Source organism: Onychostruthus taczanowskii, unplaced genomic scaffold, assembly GCF_017590055.1.
Source record: "Onychostruthus taczanowskii isolate IOZ18803 unplaced genomic scaffold, ASM1759005v1 scaffold15, whole genome shotgun sequence".
NCBI lineage: Eukaryota > Metazoa > Chordata > Aves > Passeriformes > Passeridae > Onychostruthus > Onychostruthus taczanowskii.
In genome coordinates, this window is record NW_024498685.1 from 13,557,009 (window position 1) to 13,580,650 (window position 23,642).

General features: G+C 43.3%; 1 protein-coding gene across 1 annotated transcript in view; it reads left to right on the forward strand.

Moving 5' to 3' along the window:
* PDE3A (phosphodiesterase 3A) overlaps positions 1-23,642 on the forward strand; it is a 218,846-nt gene that overhangs the window by 164,552 nt on the left and 30,652 nt on the right. The window contains exon 3 of the mRNA XM_041398886.1: positions 21,159-21,419. Coding sequence (XP_041254820.1) covers positions 21,159-21,419 — 261 coding nt within the window. The remainder of the gene's footprint in view (positions 1-21,158; positions 21,420-23,642) is intronic.

Genomic DNA, 23,642 nt, shown 5'->3' on the forward strand with positions numbered 1-23,642 from the left:
ACGCAGTGATAAATTAAATTTAAAACTTTTCACAATGATGTATGTGCTACATTGGATGGCACAGGGTGAGGAGTTTTAGAAAGAATTTAAGATGGGACTTCTGAATTGGTTTTGATGATACAGTTTATTTTTCTTATCTTTTGCATAAGCATGAAGGGTGCATTTGGCTCCCGTCATTACAGTATAGCTGAGAAGGTTCTAAAATCCTCAGTTATAAGACTTTTTAAAGATTTATTAATTAATAAAACATTGCTAACAAGGATATTTATGGTTTTGACTTAATCTTTAAATATTTTGTCTTATAGACTTATACTTCAGTGTAAGATTTCTTAATCATGTTATGACATACAAACCTACAGTACTACATTCTAAACTCCTTGTTTACTTCTATAGCTATTTTTATTTTATATCTTAAACTCTAAAACTCTAAACTTCCTTCTACTTAATGCATCTCTGCTTTAAACTGTAAATCCACATTCTTGCTTCTAACACTTAAGTTTAGAAGCCTTTTCCAAAGTCTCAGATGAAATCCTATGTTTCATTCTAAGCTTTAGCTTACAAGCCCAAAGTTCTGAGAATTGCTCACATTTCAGATTCCAGCAGCACGGCAGAGAACTCGGGGGTTAGCAAAAAGGCAGCTTCACAAATGTGAATTAGCTGCCCCGTGTCAGAAATCGTTTTCTCCTGACGAAATCAGAAAGCAGAAGCGGTAAATGCAAGTCCAGCATTTCTGTGCATCATCTGGCACTGGGTGCACTGGCAGGGCTCAGCTTGCAGTGGCCCCAGTTGGTGAGATGCTGGACTGTGAGCACACTTGCAGTTTGTAGTCGTCCTGTGGCTTCCTGTGGTTCCCCATCTCCCTTGAAATCCCTTCTGTCTTCTTGTGGTGACAGTGAGAACGTGGCTTGAGTACATTCTCTCAAAATAATTATAATTGCACACACCTCTGCTTGGGTTCTGAAGGCTACTGTAAAGGTAGTAAAGGACCCTAGTTTGGGAAACAAATTTGGCCATACCATTATGAAGAAACAGTACTGAAGTGAACACCTGCTTAACTTGCTTGATGGGAACCTAAGTTTCTAATTTTTTCTGTTTTTTGAGAGGGAAAGATCAAGCTGTCTCAGAGATCCACAACTTTGCATGTAATCAAATGACCTGTAATTTCTTACCATTGTTGATCCTGGTACAGAGATTTTATCTGGAGCCTTTGTAATTTCTGTTCTTCCCAGGACATTAACACCTTCGCGCTTTCAGCCTAGTGGAAATATTTAATTGGCTTGTTCCATAATGGGCTATAAAAATGTGAGTGTAGCACCTGCACTGTAAACCTTCGGTTGAGCTGCTGACTGTGATTTATGCTGCTGCTGTAAAATCTGTGCAAGTGGCCCCAGGTGAGGATGCTCAGCCTGCAGAGGAAGGCACTGAGGGCTCCCCAGGACCCTTCCACACCCTTGGTGAGCACACTGCTCTCAGCTCCACCAGTGGGATGGATCAAAGGGCACCTCGTAAGAGCTCAGTGCGTGGGGCTGGGATTTCCTTATTCTGCCTTCCCTGGCTGGGTCTGCAGTGGCTGCCAGGATTGTGTCAAGGGCACATTCTTTCCATTGCCAGAGGTGTTTACTGCGCTATCAGCTGTGAATGGGCACACAGAGCCCTCAGCAAGGGGCTGGCACACAAACAGGGACAGAGCAATCATCTCCAGGGGCCTGACCACATACATGTCCCTGGGTTTATATTCATTTTTTTGGTTAACAACTCAATATTGAATTCAGGAGCCTGTTGAGAGAAGTCCTTCAGTGCAGCCAGTCACCTGCCAGCCTGCTGTGCTGGTTTGGCTTGCCCAGATCTAGTCTCCAAACTGAAATACGGAAGGATCTCCAAAAAAGAGGTCAGTGAAGGGGCAAGGGACTTCCCTGAGCCCTGAGTATTGACTTCAAGTGAGCAGTCCACAAGTAGTTGGAACAGCAGAGGAAGTGACCCAAATAAATTTTTTTTCAGAGGTAGAGACAGCACTGATTAGAGAGAGAGATGTCTGGCTTGGAGAGCAGAACAAAGCAACTGGAAAACAGGAAATAGCATCAGGAAATGCTCCCCGTGCAAGAACAAACAAATATTTGTACAGGAGAATGTGCAAGTGGCACTGCTTTCCTCCCACACTACGTACGGTTGCCAAAGTGATGGGCTCCCTCTGAGTAAGCACATGTAATGTATGCACAGTGCATGTCAGCATCTGAATAACCCCCACAAACCTTGAAAATGAGGTAAATTTGACAATCCTGAATTTTTGGCTTTCTGTCTGGACATAATGTGCACGAGGAGCTGGAAGTTCATTGGAGTGGAGCTGGTAAGACTTGCTGGGAATGTCTCTGCAGCCATTTCTTTTCTTGGCTGAGGAGCTCCAGGCTCTGCAGCAGCCTCAGGAAGTAAAACACACACTTGTCATACAGACACAGGGAGGACAACTTTCTTTGAGTGGGTGATTGGAATGGATGGAGAGGCATCTTGCCGATTTTGGAGATAACACAGTCCCCAGGATGACCACTTAGGTGTAGGGGTTGTATTTGCCATGAGTTCATTGAAATATTACCCTGGGACCAGCGAAAGAAGGCACGAAAATTTCTTATTTATTGCTGAACTTTATAAGCTTTCCTGGAGAGTCCTCTAAGCAGAATCGCCGGGTGGGAGTCAGTTGTGAACTCTGAAAATTGTTTATATTTGAAACAGACATGATGTGATGCAGACCTGAGAGATAGGAGGAGAATTCAGAAAATCTCTCTTGCCTGTCATGCGTGTAGCTGTAAGTTTATTCTCCTACATTTTCAAGTGGAGGCTTAATACCTATAAAATTATGGAAGGATGGTTTTGTTGTTGATGCATTTATGAATAAACCTTGAGCAGAAGTGATTAAACCTGGAATGGCAGCAGGGAATAGCTGTGTCTCTTCTCCATCCTCGGATTCATTCCTAAGTCAGGATTTACGACTAACTCAATTAAATACACACTTTCTGCATAATTGCCCATGTGCTAGCAGAAAGTAGTCAGTTGTCAGGGATTTTGTTCATTTCTGGGTTGGCTGCCTGAGAACATAAGGAATTGGGAAGAAACTGTGGAATTACCCATAAATTTTCTTAATTGAATTGAGCGTAAGCTTTCAAGCTTAAAATGTGAGCAAGGAAAACTTTCCAGTTTCCAGGCAGGGCTGTCTCCTTGCAGTTATTGACACAGTGCTGCTTTGACTTGCTGTTAAAAAGTTACACTGGGGCAGAGATTAGGAATTGAGAGAGCAATTCTGTAAGGAAAATGCCTCGGTTCCATTCAGTAAGAGGAGATGTGTTAAAGGAGGGAGAGAAAGGGGGCAATGAGCAGGGCAAAGAAAAAGGACTCTTGCTTCAGGCAGGTTTGAATATTCAGCCAGGGAAACCTTGACCTAGCAGAGCCTTTAGAATGCACTTTTTTACAATACTTTGGTGAGATGAGTGAGAGCATGTGGCCCTAGATGACAGGGCAGCCTTCTCCCTCTCTCCTCATCATCACCCATCTTGTGTGGTTCTCATTTTTTTTTTGAGGAATACTGTTGAGGGGATTGTGTTTCTGTCACAAAGCTACTGTAAAATTTCTAATCCCTTGTTAAAAGCGACTCCTGAGTTCCTTTTTTCAGGGTTTAAATGTGCCTCATGGAGGACATGTCTATCCTTTTAAAGTTTGTGTTAAAGCAGTGCTCTGCTGCCCTTTCCTGCATTTCAGAGTGAATTGTTAACTGAGATCAGAAATATCTGAAGGGATCTCTGATAACAGGAAAATGTACTTTAATATACAAAAAGATGCCTGCTTCTTTTACATGCACGCGTGTTCATAGTATTATTTTAGCTCATCACAGATAAGGTAACTTACATTGCTGACTTGAAATATTGGCATTTTTCATGAAAATGCAGCAAACTTTTGTGTGCCAAATGGCATGTAATACTTAGGAGCAATATTACACCTTCTATATAATATAATTTAAAATTAGTACCTGCAGCTTATAATACTATCCCCACAGGATCTGGTCATCTGTCCTAGGGTGACTTTACGATGTTGAACTGTATTTTTATTTGTTGATTTAGTCTAAAAATAAGTTTTAAGACTAATTTTAAGTATAAAGAAAGGAAAAGAAGCGTAGAGTCTGTTGTACATCTTTTGTACATCATCCTTGGTCTTTTCTCCCTTACCATCAAGAGACGTTGGTGTGAGGTTTTATTTAAACCAGCACAGAATTTCTTTCGTTGTGTTCCAGATCAGTGTACAAGAAGCATAGCCAAAGGAGTGGAGTGTCTTCCACACCCTGCAGTGCTGGAAGTTTTGTGTCTTTCCCTGTCGTGTATGTGAGAAATTCATTCCTCACTTTCAAACTCGCAGCACCTGACAGCGACCAGGCAGAGAGAGAGAGGAGGATGCCGTGCTCCTTGTGTGATGCCTGGCAGCACTCTCTGAACCCAGGCTGCCCAACAGGGTAAAACACAGCCAAGGGGTGAATTTCCCTGCCCTGCTGGTGCAGAATTCCTGGCTCTGAGCTGAGGTTTGCAGTAGCACCAGCCTGAAGCGCACACGCCATGGAACTCTGCATTCCTCCCCCTCCCGCCCAAGGCTTTTGCTTTTTTGGGGGAGGTGGTGGTTGTTTTTCTGTGCCTGCTGACGTCAACAAAATTGCCAGATGGCATTTCAATGCTTTGCAAAGAGACAGGAGCCTTTTATTACCGGGGTCACGTGGATCCCATTCATCTGCATTCCCAGAAGTGGTCTAAAGCTTTTGCTCACTCTATAGGCAAAGAGTGCTCTGCACCTTCCAGGGACCCAGAGGGCCTTCTGTGGGATGTTGTTGCCTTGGGAATCCTTTAAGGGATGCAGAGATGAAGGCTTCACTTCATGTTCATTTGGCAAATGTGGAAATGCTGAAAGTCTCTAGACAGCTGTGCTTTGCAGAGGTTTTGTGGGTTTCTTTTTGAGCGACAAAGGAATACTTTTTGTGAATTTAGGCTAATAAACAGGCTTGCAGTTTAGGTCTAAGAGGGTTACTTAGAGTCTCTCAGGCCCAGGTGACTCAGTAGCTTGTGGAACAAACATGCAGGTCCAACAGTGTGATAAATATCAGCAGAGAAGAGGGGCTGTCAGGGTTGAGATTTTGAAGGTCTCAGGCTCTATCACTAGAGCTGGGCTGTGACGTGATGGATGCATTGAAATGGAACAGAGTCCCTTTATACCCCTAAACAGATGACTGGGAGCTCAGTACCAGATGCACAAGATTAAACCAATTTACTTTGCTGTGCTTGAGCCATCTCCACAGCAGCTGGGCAGGGGACATGGCAGAGTTTGAAGGCCAGGACGATCTCTCACTGACGTGGTGACTCCAGCCCTTGTCTGGCAGCTAACCCAGGAGAGAGGGAGCTTATGATGGGATCTTCAGTGGACCTTGGAGAAGTGAACCTGGAGGAACCTGCAAGGCTCACAGGGGAACATGTGAATGTTGGAGAGGGGGAAGCCACACTTGATTTTGGGTAGCGTGAAGACTTCTGCTTCTTGCAGATTAGGTGATCTTTAGAGTAGTTTCTCAGGTTAAATGTATTTCTGTCTGAGAAGGAAAGGTGGGAACACCTTTTATTTTTCCTTGAAGCAAATGCAAACTACCTTTGTTGGAGCACATGGACTCTGTGGTGATGCAGAAAGGAGGCTAAGTAATCTTGTTTTGACATCTACATCCCAATTTGGAACTCCCCTAAACCTGTCTGAAATTACCATAGGCTCCAAAATGAGCAATAATCTGAGCTCACATACCAGGTTTTAATACATTGCTCTTCTATTTTATACCAATTTCAGCTTTCAGATGTGCCCCTGTGGTGCCTCCCTGCTCGGAGTACACTGCAGTGACAAAGATGTGTGCAAGTCCCCAAGGGCCATATGTCTGAAAAAAAATATGGGGCAACATAACCCTATGATCTTTCCAAGTGTGAATATTTTATTCCTTAACAAAGTGCTGTTGAAAGGCACTTTGAAATGCAGCATCACAAACTCCCCTTTCCTTGATAAGCCATGTGTGAATATTGCTTACCCTTGTCTTACCAAATTCCCAGCTGTATGACAGGCACTAAGGTCTGCTGATTTGTCATGGTATTTGTGTATGTTAAGCATTGCTGCAATTCACATGGTGTTAAGTGGTCACAGAAGAACACACAAATAAATACAGTGAATTATTGGACTCTTCAAATTCGGTGCCATTATATTCTTGACTAGGAAGTGGAGAAATAATTTTAAACTGGCTCAAAGCAGACTGGGTGATGTCAAAGATTAATAACCAACTTGACCGTGCTTTCATAACTCCATTCTTCAACTGGGGGGAAGAAAATGTAGAGTTTCTTTAGGGCTGGCATCTCAGGGAAAGTTACTGCTCATGCTGCGCTCCCATACCTAATTTAATTTCACCGGGGAGCAGCGATCACATCGTGATTCACAGATCATGGAGCAGGAAACGGCCTGTCAGCTTCTAGGGAGCTGGAAGGGGGGAGAGTTGCTCAGAGAAAACCAGAAAATCTGTTTTGTGAGGGAATTCAGCTCGTGAGCACAGCAGGCAGACTTCAGTTCTGCTGTTGACTCCTGGTGAAGTCAGAGGAGTCACTCTGCAAGATTAATTTGCCCCTCAGTTTTTCAATTTGTAAGGTCTTGAGTGCAGAGGAGTCCTGTGGTGGATTAAACACAAAGCAAACAAGCAAAAAAAAAATACCACTCTTTCTCTTCGAGAATCAGAGGCTTTTGAGACTTCAGTTTGAGCGTGTGCCTTCCATCCCAAATGAGCTGTATTCCACAGCCTGACTTCAGCTTGTACCCAGCTGAGGACACACAAATGTGAATACTTCGCATCTTTTTGCAGTTCACATCAATAACTGGAAGTTACTAACACTACATGCACGTGGAAATGTTGCTTTTTGTGTGTATGTACGCGATGTTTCTTTATTGGCATTTTAATCTGCTTTCATTTTCTATCTTCCATTATTATTTGTACGTGGATACTCTCTACAGCTCTTTTTGGGGGAAAAAAGTGCAATAAACTTCAAGCAAATTTAGAAAATACTTTCATGCTAAAACAGTTCACACTTACAGGTAGAGTATAGCATCTTCAGCAGCTCTGATAACAGACAGAAACAGAACATTGGGAGAAGAAACAGGCATGTATGTGTTAACTTTATGTGTTGGGCTTACGTCTCTGAAAGGAATTCTGCTTTCTTCATACAGTTCTTCAAGCACCTGCATGTTTTGCTGGGGAGTTTTGTGTTCCTAGAGAAACTTCTGCAATCCTTCTGCTATGGAATATTTTAGTATGAGAGTCAGTTCAAAATGCCATGAGGCTCCCTCCACCTCCCCCAGATGCAGTAATTTCTTTGTTGTTTGTACAAGATTTGCAAGATCGTTGGAAAGAATGTGAACAGTGAGAGATTACTGGGCTAATATATAAAAACCCATGGATTAAAATCTTTTTCCTCCCAAATCGATGATGGCATTTCGTGGGCACATCAGAGCTACAGCCCTGATTTGAAGGAAGAGCAGTGCCATCTGGTGATCCCTGGGAAAGGCTTTTCTGCACCTCAAGCTGCAGGATCATAAAGCATGATCCCTGTGTGGAGAGTTCTGCTCAGTTGTACCATGGCTGCTGCCTCACACCCTCTCCTGAGGCTCTTGGAGTGGTCACCTGGCACAAGGTGGTGTGCTCATTTATGGAAGTATTTGTGCTCCAGCCTGGCACAGCTGTTCAGACTAGGTAATTTCTGTAAATTCTGTAACGTTCTCGCTCCCATCCGCTTCTCCTGGTCTGATTTTCGTGGTGCAGCTGGATGTCCTCACATCTGTGCTGCCTGACCCTGTCTCCTGCCCTGCCACCTTTCACCGTGCTGCTGAGCCCGTGAGAGCCTGGGGGGTAGGCAGAGACCATCGGAGAGAAAAGGGACATTCTGGTCCATCCCCTGGGAGCTCCCAGGCTGGCTCTGCTCCTAAGGCTGGGGCTGGGTTCCAGCACAGAGCTGCTCTCTGATCTCCTCCCTGGTTATGTCCTGTCAGTAATGAGGTGCTGGCATGCAGATCATCACCTGTGAGACCCTGGTGGGCAGGCAGAGACCCTCGGAGAGAAAAGGGACATTTTGGTCCATCCCCTGGGAGCTCCCAGGCTGGCTCTGCTCCTAAGGCTGGGGCTGGGTTCTAGCACAGTCCTGCTCTCTGATCTCTTCCCTGGTTGTGTCCTGTCAGTAATGAGGGGCTGGCATGCAGATCATCACCCATGAGAGCCTGGTGGGCCGGCAGAGACCCTCAGAGAGGGGAGGCCAGGGGATTCTTTGCTCCATCCCCTGGGAGCTCCCAGGCTGGCTCTGCTCCTAAGGCTGGGGCTGGGTTCCAGCTCAGACCTGCTCTCTGATCTCCTCCCTGGTTGTGTCCTGTCAGTAATGAGGGTCTGGCATGCAGATCATCACCCATGAGAGCCTGGTGGGCAGGCAGAGACCCTCAGAGAGAGGAGGCACATTCTGGGCTCCTCTGGGAGCTCCCAGGCTGCCTGGCTCTTCTCCTGGTCTGATTTTCGTGGTGCAGCTGGATGTCCTCACATCTGTGCTGCCTGACCCTGTCTCCTGCCCTGCCACCTTTCACCGTGCTGCTGAGCCCGTGAGAGCCTGGGGGGTAGGCAGAGACCATCGGAGAGAAAAGGGACATTCTGGTCCATCCCCTGGGAGCTCCCAGGCTGGCTCTGCTCCTAAGGCTGGGGCTGGGTTCTAGCACAGTCCTGCTCTCTGATCTCTTCCCTGGTTGTGTCCTGTCAGTAATGAGGGTCTGGCATGCAGATCATCACCCATGAGAGCCTGGTGGGCAGGCAGAGACCCTCAGAGAGAGGAGGCACATTCTGGGCTCCTCTGGGAGCTCCCAGGCTGCCTGGCTCACTTCCTAGGCTGAGGCTGGGTTCCAGCTCAGACCTGCTCTCTGATCTCCTCCCTGGTTGTGTCCTGTCAGTAATGAGGGGCTGGCATGCAGATCATCACCCATGAGAGCCTGGTGGACCGGCAGAGACCCTCAGAGAGTGGAGGCCAGGGGATTCTGGGCTCCATCCCCTGGGAGCTCCCAGGCTGGCTCTGCTCCTTAGGCTGGGGCTGAGTTCTAGCACAGAGCTGCTCTCTGATCTCCTCCCTGGTTGTGTCCTGTCAGTAATGAGGGGCTGGCATGCAGATCATCACCCAGGAGACCCTGGTGAGCCGGCAGAGACCCTCAGAGAGAGGAGGCCAGGGCATTCTGGGCTCCATCCCCTGGGAGCTCCCAGGCTGCCTGGCTCTGCTCCTAAGGCTGTGGCTGGGTTCCAGCACAAGACCCAGCAGATCTCTGGTCTCCTCCCTGGTTATGCCCTGTCAGTAGTGAGGGGCTGGCCTGCAGATCATCCCCAGGGCTGCTGCTGCCCGGGGGAAGCAGAGCTCAGCCTGCTGCTCTGGAGCCATGTGGGCTTTTCCCTGGCTGGCAGCTTGGTGCAGGGAGAAAAGGTGGTCTTGTCTCCAAGGTGGGTTCATGGATTGTTCATACAGAGCTAAATGAACATCCTTTTACAAGCAGAAGTAGTTCTGGGCAGGCTTCTAACCACTGTGTGTGGTTAGAAGCCTGCCCATGGACAGGTTTTATTGAAAAGAATTTATTTTGTGCACTTGGTGGAACGGCCTTTGGCTGGTTTGCATTTAGGCTGGTCACATCAGCAAGCCCTTAAAGCAGATCCTGTATTTTATGTAGGGTCAGAACTTGGTTTTATCTTGTTTGACTGGTTTCAAAGTATACCCAAACCCACACAAATCAGGTTTCAGAGTCGAGTGTGAAGTCCTGATTGTAACATGTCTGTTTGTAGCTGGCATGGGCCTATAAGGTTGTCTTTATACACAAAACATTAAACAGCCTTTAGAGACACCTTTTGATTTTCATTTTCTTCTCTGTTTAAAAAACGGCCAACTAAATGTTAATTCATTTTTTTCCAATCAATTCCCCTTCCCTTATTTAAACAGAGCTATTAACACATGTGTGAGGTATATTACTGTGGCTCTGTATAGAATGATAGATAATTATGTAGTTAGTTATGACTTAAAGACGTGTTTAAATCATGCCAGAAAAATGCCATCCTAATTGAAGGCATCTTTCCTAAAAGGCAGAACAAAGTGGATCCTCATCACGTTGCCTTCTTGTGCCACCTTGATTTTATTGATGAGAAACCAAGCATGTTTCTTTGATCTGTCAGTGAAAAATAAAAGGGCAAGTGCATAAAAGTGTTATGCATAATTAATTTGCTTGGGTATTTCATTTTGCTGTAGCATCATAGAGAATTCTTCAGCTTTACTCTCCAGCAGTTGTATCTTGCATTAAAAGAGGAAATGGATACAAATAAATTTTTACTTAGATTAAGGGTAGTCTTCAGATTCCTGGAAAAATGCCAACCTGTTGCACAGTGAGCATTATTGATATGCATTTTCTGCTCTGTGTTAGCTAGGAATGACAGTAATTAAAAGAACAAATCATTTAAATGAAGTGATTCTTCTTTCTAGAGAAGGTTGTTTCCTAATGTTGTTGCCAAAAGTCTCTCAAACGCATTAGGAGAGGAAGGAGGGTGTACAGAGAGAATTGATCAGCAATTTATGGCTTTGGTTTTTTTTTTAATTTAAATGGATAGCTAGGATATCTGGGGCCACTGGTAGCACTCAGATGGAAGCAGTCAGGAAGATCCTAGACAATTAGGAAGACACAATCCATATGCTTCATCAGCTGATCAGCCAGAGCACCGTATGGCAGACAATTTAGCATGTGGTCTGTTTCAATTTGTTAACAAATATGTTTACGTAAAGCTTTGTGATGAGAGCTGCACGTGACTGCTCACCAAGGTCAGGGCTGGGATGTCAAGTGTTTTCTTGTGATTAAACTGGTCTTTTATCTTTGTTGTTCTGAGCTTAACCCCTCAAAGTTAAACTGACTTTGGGGAGGATCTTTTGCTTCAGTACCCTGCCTTAGGTCACCAGTGTTAACGAACCTGAATATTGAAATTATCTTGGAGTCTAATCCACTATGGATCCCTCTTAATTCAACTGTGAGCCTCTGACCACAAGAGACACACTAAGCCTTCTGCAGAAGTCTAATGCAAATATGGGCACCAGGCTGTTCTTCACAAAGAGAAACCATAACCTTTTTGAAAAAAAACACCTGAGGAATTTTATTTCATCATTTTCAAACTAAAGATTTAAGTTTTGAGAAGTTGATGCGATTTCTTGTTCCTGTCTTTTAATAAAACTGTTCTGAAATTGCTGAAGAAAAGCCAAAATAAGCCCTTTCTGTCACCAGCAATTCCAAAACCAATAATTTTTCTGTCAGTGCAAAATACTTTTTGTGTTTGTCTGAAGTTGTCAGTGCACTCTGAATCCTTGAGCTGCTGTTTCTTGTTTGGGAGGACACCACACTGTTCTCTGTGTAAGAGAGCTCTGGGGCAGAATCATGTGATTGTAAATCTCATCAGCAAATAGCTCAATGATGTGTGCACCAATTAACAGCATCAGTTCTGAGCTAAAATGTCAAGTCTCTGTATGAGGTATCTTCCAAAGTCTTTGATTTTAGATGGTAAAACATATTTGTGTGTTGACACTTCTTTTCTATACCCCCTTCTATAAAAATTCAGTTAAGACTTTTAATTTCAAATTTTTTTTCAAAAATTCGAACTCCTTATAAAAAAATTCAGTTAAGGCTTTTAACCTGTCTGCCAGGACCTATGCAGTGTAGCTACTCATTGGTAGTAAGTGCTTCTATTGCACTTACTGCTGCATCATCACTGATTTATTGCTGCAGCAGATTCAGATGAACTGCTGAAGTTCAGCTTCACAAGGACATTTAACATTTAAAAAAGCCCCATGTGCAACCCACAGTTTGTTTTTTTTTTTTTCCTTAATGTCCACATCCAAGCAGAAAACATAACTCACAGTGGAGATAGAAATCATTGTCAAGTGTGGTTGCCAGCATAAGCACCAGTGCTTCATGATCTGTGTCTGTTTTCTGGTCTCTATGGCTCCGTTGCCTTTTGTAAATGAGAAGCTGGTGCTGTTATATTTAGATGTGAGTTTGAATCCAAGCTTTCCAAAAACACAGAAGTGTTTGGCCCTCATAAAGTAGTGCAGACCCTGAGCCAGGAAGTCAGAGTTCAGCATGGTGAGATATTAATGATGCAGAAGTACAGATTGGGTCTATCTCTAATTAGAATTAAGAAGCAGCCAGGGTGTCATAATTAGGAATATTACATGCATTTTACTTTTTTCTTTTTCTGAAGTGCAAGTCAAGCACTGCTCACAACCTAAAAGACACGAGTTGAAAGTAAGACTTTCCTTAGGTTAAAACTGTGCTCAAGACAAATCTGTCACCAGCTCCATGGAAGAAATTAGAGATTGCTGAAATCACTTAGAAAATCCTAGAGCCTTTAGCATCCAGTGTGTAGATTAAAGACCAGAACAGCAGTGGCTGAAAATGGCCATCTGATGCAGGCATTGACCTGTGGTTATCAGCTGTGTACCTTGTATCTCAGCAGGCAATTTTTTTAATTTTTTTTTTTTTTTCATTCGTGACAGCAAAGGCAAAATAAGCCCACAGTATAAACTAACCGTGTGTGTCTTTAAGTTGGTCCTTGCAGGTCAAGGATGAAGTAGGTTGAAAGCAGTCCTCAGGGCTTGCTGCTCTGTCAGTTTATATCTGTGGTAAGTGAAAACAATTATTTTAATATCACAGAAGGCATGCAGAGAATGGTGTTCTATATTTCTTGTGTATGAATTACTGGTTCTCTCTGTTCTGATCTTCATTGAAGAGTCTGCCAATGAATAATCCAGCAGAGGTGGGGGATTTAGTGAGTTTTGCAGGTCGTGGCTTTAGATGTTAGTAGCTTGTACTTTAGAGAAATAATAGCTCTGCAGCAGCTATGGTGAAGGATTTGGGGCTGTAAGTCCCTAGGGCTACAGCTGGGTTTTTTTTTTTGGTTTTTTTTTTTTTTAATGAGTCATAATATAAGAATCCAAAGCCAAGTGTTACAGAAAAATGATTAATTCTTTTCACAGAGGAGATCATTAGTGACATAAAGTCATGAGAAAGAGGAGGAGGCATCTCTAGCACTCAGTGGCTATTAACTGGTATTAGTGTGAGTGCCTAAAGTCAGGAGAACTGAAATAATGCAAACCACAAGGTCTGATGGAGAAGAAAAGAATGTTGAAACAGGACCAATTTGTCTGCAGTGAGGCTCTCACTGGAGTTTGATGTGCAGAGGATTTATCCTTTTCAAAAGGTGCAGAATATCACTGCCTGCCTTTGGCTTCAGGGAAAGCCTGTTCTTAAAAATGGACCACTAAATATCAGTAGTGTTGATGGTCACTGGGGAATTTTGTGGGATCCTTCTGCTCTGTTGCTGCAGCATATGGGAAACATGGCCCAGGATATACATCTGGCTGCTGCTGTCATTTCCAAATCCCTATTGTAATTCCAGGAAGAACAGACTGAACATTAAAGGCTCTTTATCTACAGCTTCACTGATGATTACTTCCTACTTTCTAATTTTTTCTTATTCTGGTTTTCAACACTAAAAACCTTATGATGTTTTCTTTTTTTAGTTTATTCTCCTGTGACAACTTCTTTTTAGTAATTGAAAATATATTTGACACCCTGTATAGCAGCTTTTCACTCCCACCCCCAACCTTTTGTCTTCATTTAGAGGCTGCATTTATCTGCATTATGTTTTTAATGATATTTGATAATTCTCTTCCTCATACTGTTCAGCAGTTCTTAGTGAAGAGCTAAGATGGATGTGAATCCATGGATGGATGAGATGGATGTGAATGTGGGTTTATTTTCATACATATTTCTGCAGTTTTCTGCTAATTGTGAGGTTGCTTCTCAAGCTGCATCCCAGAAGAGCCTGAAGTACTTTGAAAGGGAGAAAATACGGCAGTACCTGGCTCCTTTGGCTTTGCTCTGGTGTAACTGAGACTGTCAAGTTGAAAATGTGGGAGGATTAGTTAGTACACAGAAGGCAGAGCGGTGATTATTGCTTTCAATGGATCTTTTTTTAACTCATGCTGTGTATTTGGCTGCTCTGTTTTAGTTCACCGTAGAATTAAAATAGCTCTCCATGCTGAGCAGGCGTGTAAGCCGTAAACTCAGGGGTAGCATCACCAGGTATTAATAGATGGTTTATCCTCCTGTGTGTGCACCCAGCACCCCACTCCTGCTGGGTCCCAGCAGGAGCTCAAGTTGAAGCTGAAGACAGTTGTCGCAGTTTTCTTCATATGAACACAAACTATCAGCTTCAAGCTACCAATTTGAGACCATCTGATGTACAAATTGGAGAACAATAATGTAAGACAATTGAGGACAGCCTCTGAAGCACAGAATTGTTTTCCTTGGTCTGTGTTACTCAAAGCAGATTTGAGTCCCATTTAGAATTTAATTTTTCCCATCTGCTGTGCTTTAATTAAAAGCAATAATTTTTAAAGTTCCTAGTTTGGTTGGAGTGGCGTCTACTTTGTAAGTAATCAACCCTGACTGTGACTGACTCTGTGATCTGCTCTACATCATCAAGTAGTTCTCTGGGCTGGATATTCGTGATGTTTTAATGTTTTTAGGCAGCCAAATAGCACGGAAAGTCCCTTGGAACTGGGTGACTGCGTCCCCAGGGCTCTGCTGAGAACATCAAATGCCAGCGTCAGAGTTTCCACGAGGTTTGCAAGCTGTGACCGGCAGCTCTCAGCCAGGAAGCTCAGCCTGTGCTCTCGCCTCCTTCCAGGAGCTGCTTTCCCTGGATCCTCCTCGTGGCATGCCTGATGCAGGAGGTCATCCCAACTGGCTGAGTGTCTTCACTTGGACTGGGGTTTCCCAAGGAGCCCAAGGCAGAGCACATGTATGGCTGGCTTGCCCCTCGCCGCGCTGTGCCACCCAGCGCGCCCTCTGTCCCTTTCCCCTGTGCCTCCCAGGGGTTCCAGCTGTGCTCTACTGTGGCAGGAGGAAATGTGGAAAATTAAGTACCACTTGATGTCAGTAGCAGTGGAGTTAGTTCATGGGAGGTCCTTTCTGTCAGATGTATAAATGACAGGGGTTTAATTTTGTTGCATTGGGTTGTGTCCAGTACTTGCATCCACATGGGTTCAGACTTTCCTACTCTGTAGGTCTTGAATCTGGACAAATCCAGTCCTCCCACTCCTTGAGATTATTTCTGCATCTATCATTTTTTATTGTTGCTCTGTTGCTAGTGACCACAAGGATATTTTCCTTCTGTGTGTGTAACAAATCTGGAAAAGCCAGCTAGGTGACCTGAAAGCAAGAACCCACAGCCTCCCTAGAAAGTTATAGATGGCACCAAAACTGCAAAACAGCTCAAAAGTGCTCTCTGTTTCTTGAATGTGATCCTGTGCCCTTTGGAATGTTGTGCACAGTGCTTGAGGACACGTGTGCAGTGTGTGGGGGTGAGCACATTTAGGGCAGCTCCATGGTGGGTTTCTGACCACCCACAGAGGTCGTGCAGGGCTAGCTTTGGTTTTGTTCATTTTTCCTGGGGACTTCACAACCAAATCAGGACATATCAGAGCATGGAAAGCAAAAGGCCTTACTGCACCTCCAGTGCCTGCTGCAGATTAAGTGGTATCAGTTTACGAAGAGTTTTTAGGATGGATAAAAGACTCCAACAGTCTCCTTGTAAATGTCTGAGCAATTTTCCTCAAACACTGGAATAATTCACCCCAGGCAGATACCTGGCAGTGTATGTTTCAGTCTGAGCTCTTTGGCTGACAAAGCTGTCACGAACTGAAAGATCCTGTAATGGAAGAAAGTCAGTCAGCTGTAGCTGTGAGCTTTGTGAGTGGTGTCACCTAAGGTGGAGATGCAGGATGTGGGGATTGCAGCTGCCTCCGCAGACAAAGCGTGCTGCAGACAGTGATACATTCCACAGGTTTTATAAGAAGGGGGGAAAAGTATTTCCTTCTCAAACCGTTAAAGAATGGTGGTGTTGTCATCCCGGTTTTCTAAAGAAAGTAGTCGTGCTCCTCTGTGGCAGCTTCAAACAAATGTGGCGGATGGGATGAGGTTTCAGAGATTATTATCTTCCTAGGAATTGTGTGTTAGCCAGTGGTGGGATACAGGAGGAAGGTCCAAATCAGTGGCCTTGCTTGGTAGTAGTAGAGGACTGGTAGTTTAAATACTGTGAGATTCCAGAGCCAGCCCTGCAGGAGGCTGCTCAGCCCATGCCCACCCAGCCCCAGGCTGCTGCTGAGGAAAGGGCTCACTGCCATACACGGAGAGGACAAAAAATGTGACTCTTCAGTGAGACCCATTTCACCAGATCCTGCATTTGCAGAGCTACTTTGGAATACTTCCTCTGGCTGCTCTGTGATCCCTGGGCTCTGGCATCTTCCTGGCATTACAGACACACTTTGTGTGGCAGCGGTGACGCTTTCTGCCCTGCAGATCAGAGTTCAGTGTAATTGTTATCAGGTAGCTCTGCTTTGCCGTGCTGGTGCCGTCCCCAGCATCTTGGAACCAGGATTAAAACCCAAATCATTATGGCTCAAGCAAGATTTAGAGTTTCCTTCATTGTGGGCTCATCTTTTGTGCCTCAGTGTCTGGTTTATGGTTATGTGGTCCTGGGTGCATTAAAGACTCAACAGCAAAGCCAGGGACTACATAGATGCTTTGGAAAGGTTTTCTTTGATCAATGTGATGAGACAACAGGAAAATGCTATTTTCAGCCCTACCAAAGAGTGTGCCTTGCAGAGCCTGTGGCTGGTTGACCTCCAGAGAGCACTGGGAATGCTGTGCTTCATTAAGCTGGAGCAAAGATTCTCATAAACATCATCTTGCTCACCAAAGAAGAGAAAAGCAGAAATCTCGTGTTAGTACAAAATAAGAGAAAAATAAAAAGTAAAATAAAATACTCCGGTTCCAGAGCTTTAAATAGAGAGAAGTGAAATGTGAAAGAATTGCATGCACGCTTTTTTCCTTAGTCATTCAGTGGAAGGTGGAGTAGTTAAGTCTGTGGCGCCTTTAAAATGATTCATTATTTCCATAGAAGCCAATTGATGTTTATCCTTCAAATTGCTCTGCGGACATTAAAATAATGGAGAATTATATTTGCTTTTAATTTTGTTTCCAGACAGCTTGGCCTGAACATTTATGATGTGACTTGGAAACCGTATCAGATAGTGATTTATAGCTGCTGGTAATTGTGTGAAGATTGAAGATACGCTGGATGCCGCTCTCCTTTGCTTTTTTTTCCTCTTTGCCTCCCCCATTCTTTTGCTTACAGAGTGCTCTTGAGTGTAACGTGGTGAAAGGCCAACATCTCTGCCTTTATTGCTTTTCCTTGTACAAGCCACAGCAAATGAAGATTTTATTTCTCCCTAACACCAGGCTGTGTGAAATTAATTGTGGTTTGTGTTTTGATAATTGGTTTTTGGTTTGGGTTTTGTTTTTTTTTTTTTCCTTTGCATAAGTTTTGACTGGTTTTGTGTTGTCACCTTTGTAGGGTGCAAAGAGTGGTGTTTTTTAGTTAAGCTGGATGAGAATCATATGCAAAACATGAATGGGGAGGGGAAAAACTTCTCTTTGTGGTAAGGCATCTGTTGAGTGTATGGATGTCAAATCTGCTCCCCAGGTGAGCCAACACAAGTATTCATACCTAAATTTATCTATCAGGTCTTATGGGTCAAGGAATTTGTTATTCCTATTTTCCTAAATTCATTTTTCCTGCACAGTTTTATCTGCTTTTTCCTTCTCCTGAGTAAAAAGCTGTTCTTAAGAGTTCTGTGCATAATATAATTTAACAGAAGGAAACAAAGGGGATTTTGTGGACTGTAATTGAAAAGCCCAGTGAAGGTTAGGCAGATTTTGAGAACTTTTCTAGTCATGTTGCAAACTCCAAAATAAATCATTTAAATCTAAAAAATTCCAAATTATTATTAAAATTTTCCAGGACACTCTTTTCGTATTGAATATAAGAGTGTTCCTTACAGTTGTTTCCTGCCCTGACAAACATCATCTGTGTGATACTGGTACATGCTACTTTTGTGGTTTGGTCCTGCACATGCAGCAGTGTGTTTTAGGTTTGTTTGTTTTTTTAATTTCTGTACATAAAAGGAAGCCTCAAAACATGCAGCAAGTGCATTTGGGCCCACTTAGGAATTCCAGTTGGCACTGTGGCCTGAACCAGCTGTTTTTCAGCACCGTAAGGAATTATTTTTAATTCTTATCTTAGTTAAAAACGAGCCTGTTTAGTTTTACTTTTGTTCCCAGCCTGTTTGCTTTCTCATTCTCATGCCCCAGAGCATTTCAGTTTCAGTCACTGCATGACATTGCTGAAATCAGGGCTGGAATGAAGTCACAAAATGAACAGCAAGCCAGTCTTATCCAAAAGTCATGGGAGGGAACTGCATTGACAATTATTGGCAAAGATGAGCAAATGAACGCTGACCATTGTGAAATTAAGTTCACCTTATCTTAGCTCCTCGTTGTTTTGTTTTGTTTTATCAAATTAGTTGTTTGTTAGTGTTTGCAAATGTTGTTCATGCCGCTATTCCCGAGTATCCGGCCTTGGAGCTTCAGTGAGAAAAGTGGTTTGGAAAGAATCCAAATCAGTTCATGCAGAGGGTGTGCACGTTAGTAGAAAACAACTGACAAAGGCTGAGCATGGATTTTGTCTGCACTTTTACCCTAAAAGAAGACTCCCTGCATATATATCTGTGTGCATGTGTGTGTATGTGCATATGTACAGTACATGTGCATATATGTGATTACATTAATCTCAAATTTTCAGCAGTTTACTCTCTTGCTTTCACATTGTCACAGTGATTTACACTAAATTCCAGGTTTCCTTGCCCTTTAGGGAAACACATGATCATCTACTTTCTGAGTAATGGTCTACAAAGCATGTGCTGCTCTTCGCTGTTTTTTAGTAGAGACTCTGAAAAGTAAAATATTTTTTAATGTTCTCATGCATTCCATTTGTAATAAATTTTAGAAAATAATAATTTAAACACCTGTGATTTTACCTAGTCAGACTAGTCTGATTGTGCTGTAAATTAACCCTGAGATAGATGAACCATTCCTACTCCTTGACTCACATAACTCATCACAGCCTGCCATTTGGCTGGGACAAATCTGCAGGGTCTCAGAGTTAAGGTCACCAACAGCCACGAGAGCACAGGGAGCTGGAGGCCCTGTGGCAGAAATGCACCGTGGAGAAGGGCTCTCCCACTTGGTACCAGTCATGGAGAGCAATGCTGGCTGCTTGGCAAAGTACCAGCACTGCTGTACAGAGCCTCTGCTTACAGCCCGCTGAGTCAGACTTGTTTACTTCACAGAAGTATTAATCTCTGCCTCTCATTGTCAACTACTCCTGGCTTAATAGAATTTCAAGCTGTAGATGACACAGTTTTGCTGAAAATATGAGGCTTCTGTTGCATTTGGAGTGATGTATTCTGCCTCACTCCCCTTTGGTTCGTTTGCCATGGCTGAGGTTAAGATGGATAATTAATTACTCCCATCCCAAGCCTTGTCCTTTAATTTAATGATTTTCTTTAGCATCTGCCAGAATCTTCTGCATGCACTCCTGAGATGTTAAGCAATGAAAAAGCCATTAAGTTAAATTCAGGCATTAATTTTTTTTCAGTAGGATGAAATAGCACTCCCGTAGATTAAGCAGTTTCTGGTTTATGTTATTTCATAGCATGGCAAAGAAATGTGGGAAGAGGCTGGTTCTCTGCCTGCAGGAGAGAATGGTGAATGGAAGGTGCTGCAGTCTTAGCAAGAAGCAGGACATGAGAAGGGATCAGTGCAGTGAAACATCTGATTGCCAAGGGCCTGATGTCCACGTTATGCAACTGGGAAGACAGAGGGAAGAGGTTTAGCTATACTTATCTAATATATCACTTTCCTCAGAAATGCTTTTTTATTGCCTGTAAAGCCTTTTCTGAGAACGAAGCAGTGTCAAGTTGTGTTGCTCTGTTCTTTGTGTTTTGAGGTGCATGAATGCTGTCATGACTCATTCCTGGCTTTAATCACTCTCCTTCTCAGTCTGACCAATTCTCCGTGCTCTTTGCTTGCCACTCCAAGTAACTCCTGCATTCTTTTCACAGACATAACTTCCCCATTTAACGAACTATGTATTTTAGCTTTTTCTAAGAAATACATGAAAGCAAATTAGCACAAAATCTGCTGCAGTGGTCTCTCTGGGAAACTGCACGTACACCTGCTGAGTCCCAAACAGTAGCAGCAGGACTGAGCTTGTGTGTCAGAGACACAACAAAGGGAAAATGGTCACTCTTGGAGTGCCCTGAAACAGCAATTCCATGCAGAATTTATGGTGGGTTTTAGTGCACCATCTAGTGAGGCTGAAATGTCACTTCTGCATTGAAATTCCATATGCCTTCTGCCTTTTACTTCTGTGTACATCCAAGTCTCACTGTTCTTTATTAAGAATTTAAAAATCCTCAGACCTTTGCAATGGTACTGTATAGCAATTCACAGACTTGACAGCTTTAAGGTTTAAAAAAATCCCATTTTTACTCCATTTCAGTTTTGGTATAGCTGCCCAATATGCAATTGTTGGAGAAGAATGTTGTTGCTACCATACCAGAATATTATAATTTAGTTGCATGGAGATATTTTACTAATCTCAGTATATGCTTGGGATGAATTTCATTTATCTAGGCCTAAGCACTGAACATTAGTTGTTCTAGATTAGTTGTTCTGTAGTTAGTACTCAGGCATCTCTCAGGAGAGTCTCCTCCCATCCCAAGCCATGTCTCCAAAAAACTGTTTGTGCAAATAGGCCCTGGCTATTGACCACGTCTCTACAGGGAGCCTGAACAATTTATTCAGATGGCTTGAGTCAGCTGCAGATGGGGAAAGCTGTGAAATCAGATATGATGGAATTCCAGAGTCTTTGCAGACCGATGATCGATCTATTCAGCGTTGTTCTCTGTATTTAAAGAATTATCTTGTGTTATTATTTTTCCACCTGCAGCCGCTTTAACAGAAGCTGTGAAGAGTTCACCACAGCTCGAGGCAGTGCCTAGCAGCACTGTTCACTCCTGTTGTCCCACCTGTGTTATTTCTCTCCTCTCTAGTCTTCTGGCACCAGCATCACGGTGGACATCGCTGTCATGGGGGAAGCCCACGGGCTCATCACAGACCTCCTGGCCGACCCTTCGCTGCCCCCCAACGTCTGCACGTCCCTGAGGACCGTGAGCAACCTGCTCAACACACAGCTGACCTTCCAGGCCATCCACAAGCCCAGGGTGAACCCCTTGGTGTCCTTCAGTGAGAACTACACCTGCTCCGACTCGGAGGAGTGTCCGGAGAAGGGAGAGAAACTAGCAATTCCCAAGGTGAGTGCTGGAGCCTGCCTCTCCCTGAAGGGACACCGCTGGGCTGTCAGACATCACTGGGCTTTTTGTGTGAATTGCCACCTCTTCTTCCTTCCCTTAATCAGAAACCTACAGAAAAGTCAATTAAAAAGTTCCTATTGATGACGTTCAGGTGCTTTGGATCAAGTCTAAACTGTTGTGTACCCCACAAACTAACAAAAATATCACAGTCATTGGTATGACAAATACTGTGAGCTTGTGGAAGTTGTCTTGAGAAGAAAAAGAAGACAGAACCATAAATACATATGTATAATACTGCCTTTTTAAAATGGCTTTATGAATGCTCAGGGATCAGGCAGGAAATAACCAGTGTTAACCACCCACACTTAGCAAGTGAACAGCTAGAAAGAGCACATCACATTTGAAGTAGTGTGAATTGTAGGTTTGTTGCTAATTAGCTGTCCTGCAAGGCTTACATTTCATTTCTGAAACTAAACCCAAATGCTTTTGTAGTGCAGCCTCCCTTGTAAAATTAAATATAGGCAGAGTACATTGCACAGGCGAATGCTTTTATGTTTTTACAGTTTAAATGGCACAGCCAGTCGTTCATTCCAGCATTTCCAGGCATCTGAATTGCAACGCTCGTGATTCTTTTATTACAGTTTAGTGTGATGGTAATTGCCACCCTATTTGCCTGTTTAGCAGCTGTATGTTCAAAATGGATGTTCACAGGTTTTTAAGCACATTTCCCAGTTTATTTTAGTGACCATGTCTATAATGGCTGTACCCCAGGCTCTGAGGGGAAGAGTTAAATGGAAAAGCACAGCTATCACAGGAGAACACACAGGGAACAGATATCAGTTTGCTGTTGCATAATACCCTGTGAGGAGAAGAGAAATGAAGGATGAAGAAATGAGTTAATGCTACAGAGAACTAATTTGACTGAAGAATTTATTGACCTAAATGTATCACAGTCCATAAAATAAATAGTTTGCATGTCTTTATTTAAAGTGTCTAAAAGCAGATTTAGGACCTTCACCTTAACCGTCTGACACTGAGCATTTTGTGTAAGGAGATAATGTGTTAACATATTTATCTGCAACTTTGAGCTTCAGAACCACAGATGTCTTCTATCTCATATTTCTTAACCCTCTGGCAAAGTCCAAGCTCTCCATTGCAGATATATTTATTTTAGTTCTTAACTATAAACACTTTACGAGAACTTCACAAGAGAAACAGCTTAAAAAATTATAGGATCTGCAACAGCAAATCTGGCTCCAAAAAAAGATCCTTTATTTTCTTTGCCTTCAAAAATTAAAAAAACCCAAACATGTGAATCCTGTTATTTGGAGAAATGGAGGAGTCAGGTTAAAGAAAAAAGGGGTTCAATAAAAATCTGCTGTAAACAGTGATGCTTCCTCTAAGCTTTTTGAAACATCATATCCCAGAGCATGAAAGTTTTGTTTCAGTGTGTAATCTTAGGGTTGGGTAGATGTGGCAGGGGAAAAAAGTTGGAGCTCCCCTGCCTTATTTTTCTTACAGCCTTTCTTGCCTTGAATCTCTGATTCTGAGGATTCATGACAGTTTCAATCAGAGCAGTTGAGGTTGAAAGTGCATCTGGAGATTGTCTAGTCCAGTCCTGTCCCTCAGCTCAGTGAGGAGAAATTTTCTCTAGGCTCAGCCTAGGTCAGGTTGCTCAGGAGGATGTCCAGTTGGGTTTTGAGTATCTCCATGAATTTAGATTTCACAGCTTCTTCAGGCAACTTCTCTGTGTTCAGCCATCCTCACAGTAAAAAAAAAAAATTTCCTACATTTTAATTAAATTCCTTGTACTTCAGTTTTTGCTCCACTGCCTCCTGTCCTGTCACTGGGCACCCCTGCAAAGAGCCTTCTTCTTTACACCCTCCCTTCAGCTATTTGTGTACCCTGGTAAGATCTACCCTGAGACTTCCCTTCTTCAGAGTGAGCAATTCCACCTTCTCCAGCCTTTCCTTTCATGGCAGATGCTTCAGTCACCTTTATGGCCTTGCTAACTTGTTTAAGTGCCTTTGGCCACATCAGGTGTTGAACATCTGTGGCTATGGGGCTGTGGAGATATATATAGATATATATATACATATAAATATAGATATATATACATGGTTTTTTGGATTTGAGATAGGGAGGATGGTCCGGACTCTCCAAGCATTGAAAGCACTGGCTGTGTTTGAAATGAATAATCCCTGGGAGAACCCAGGTTTAAGG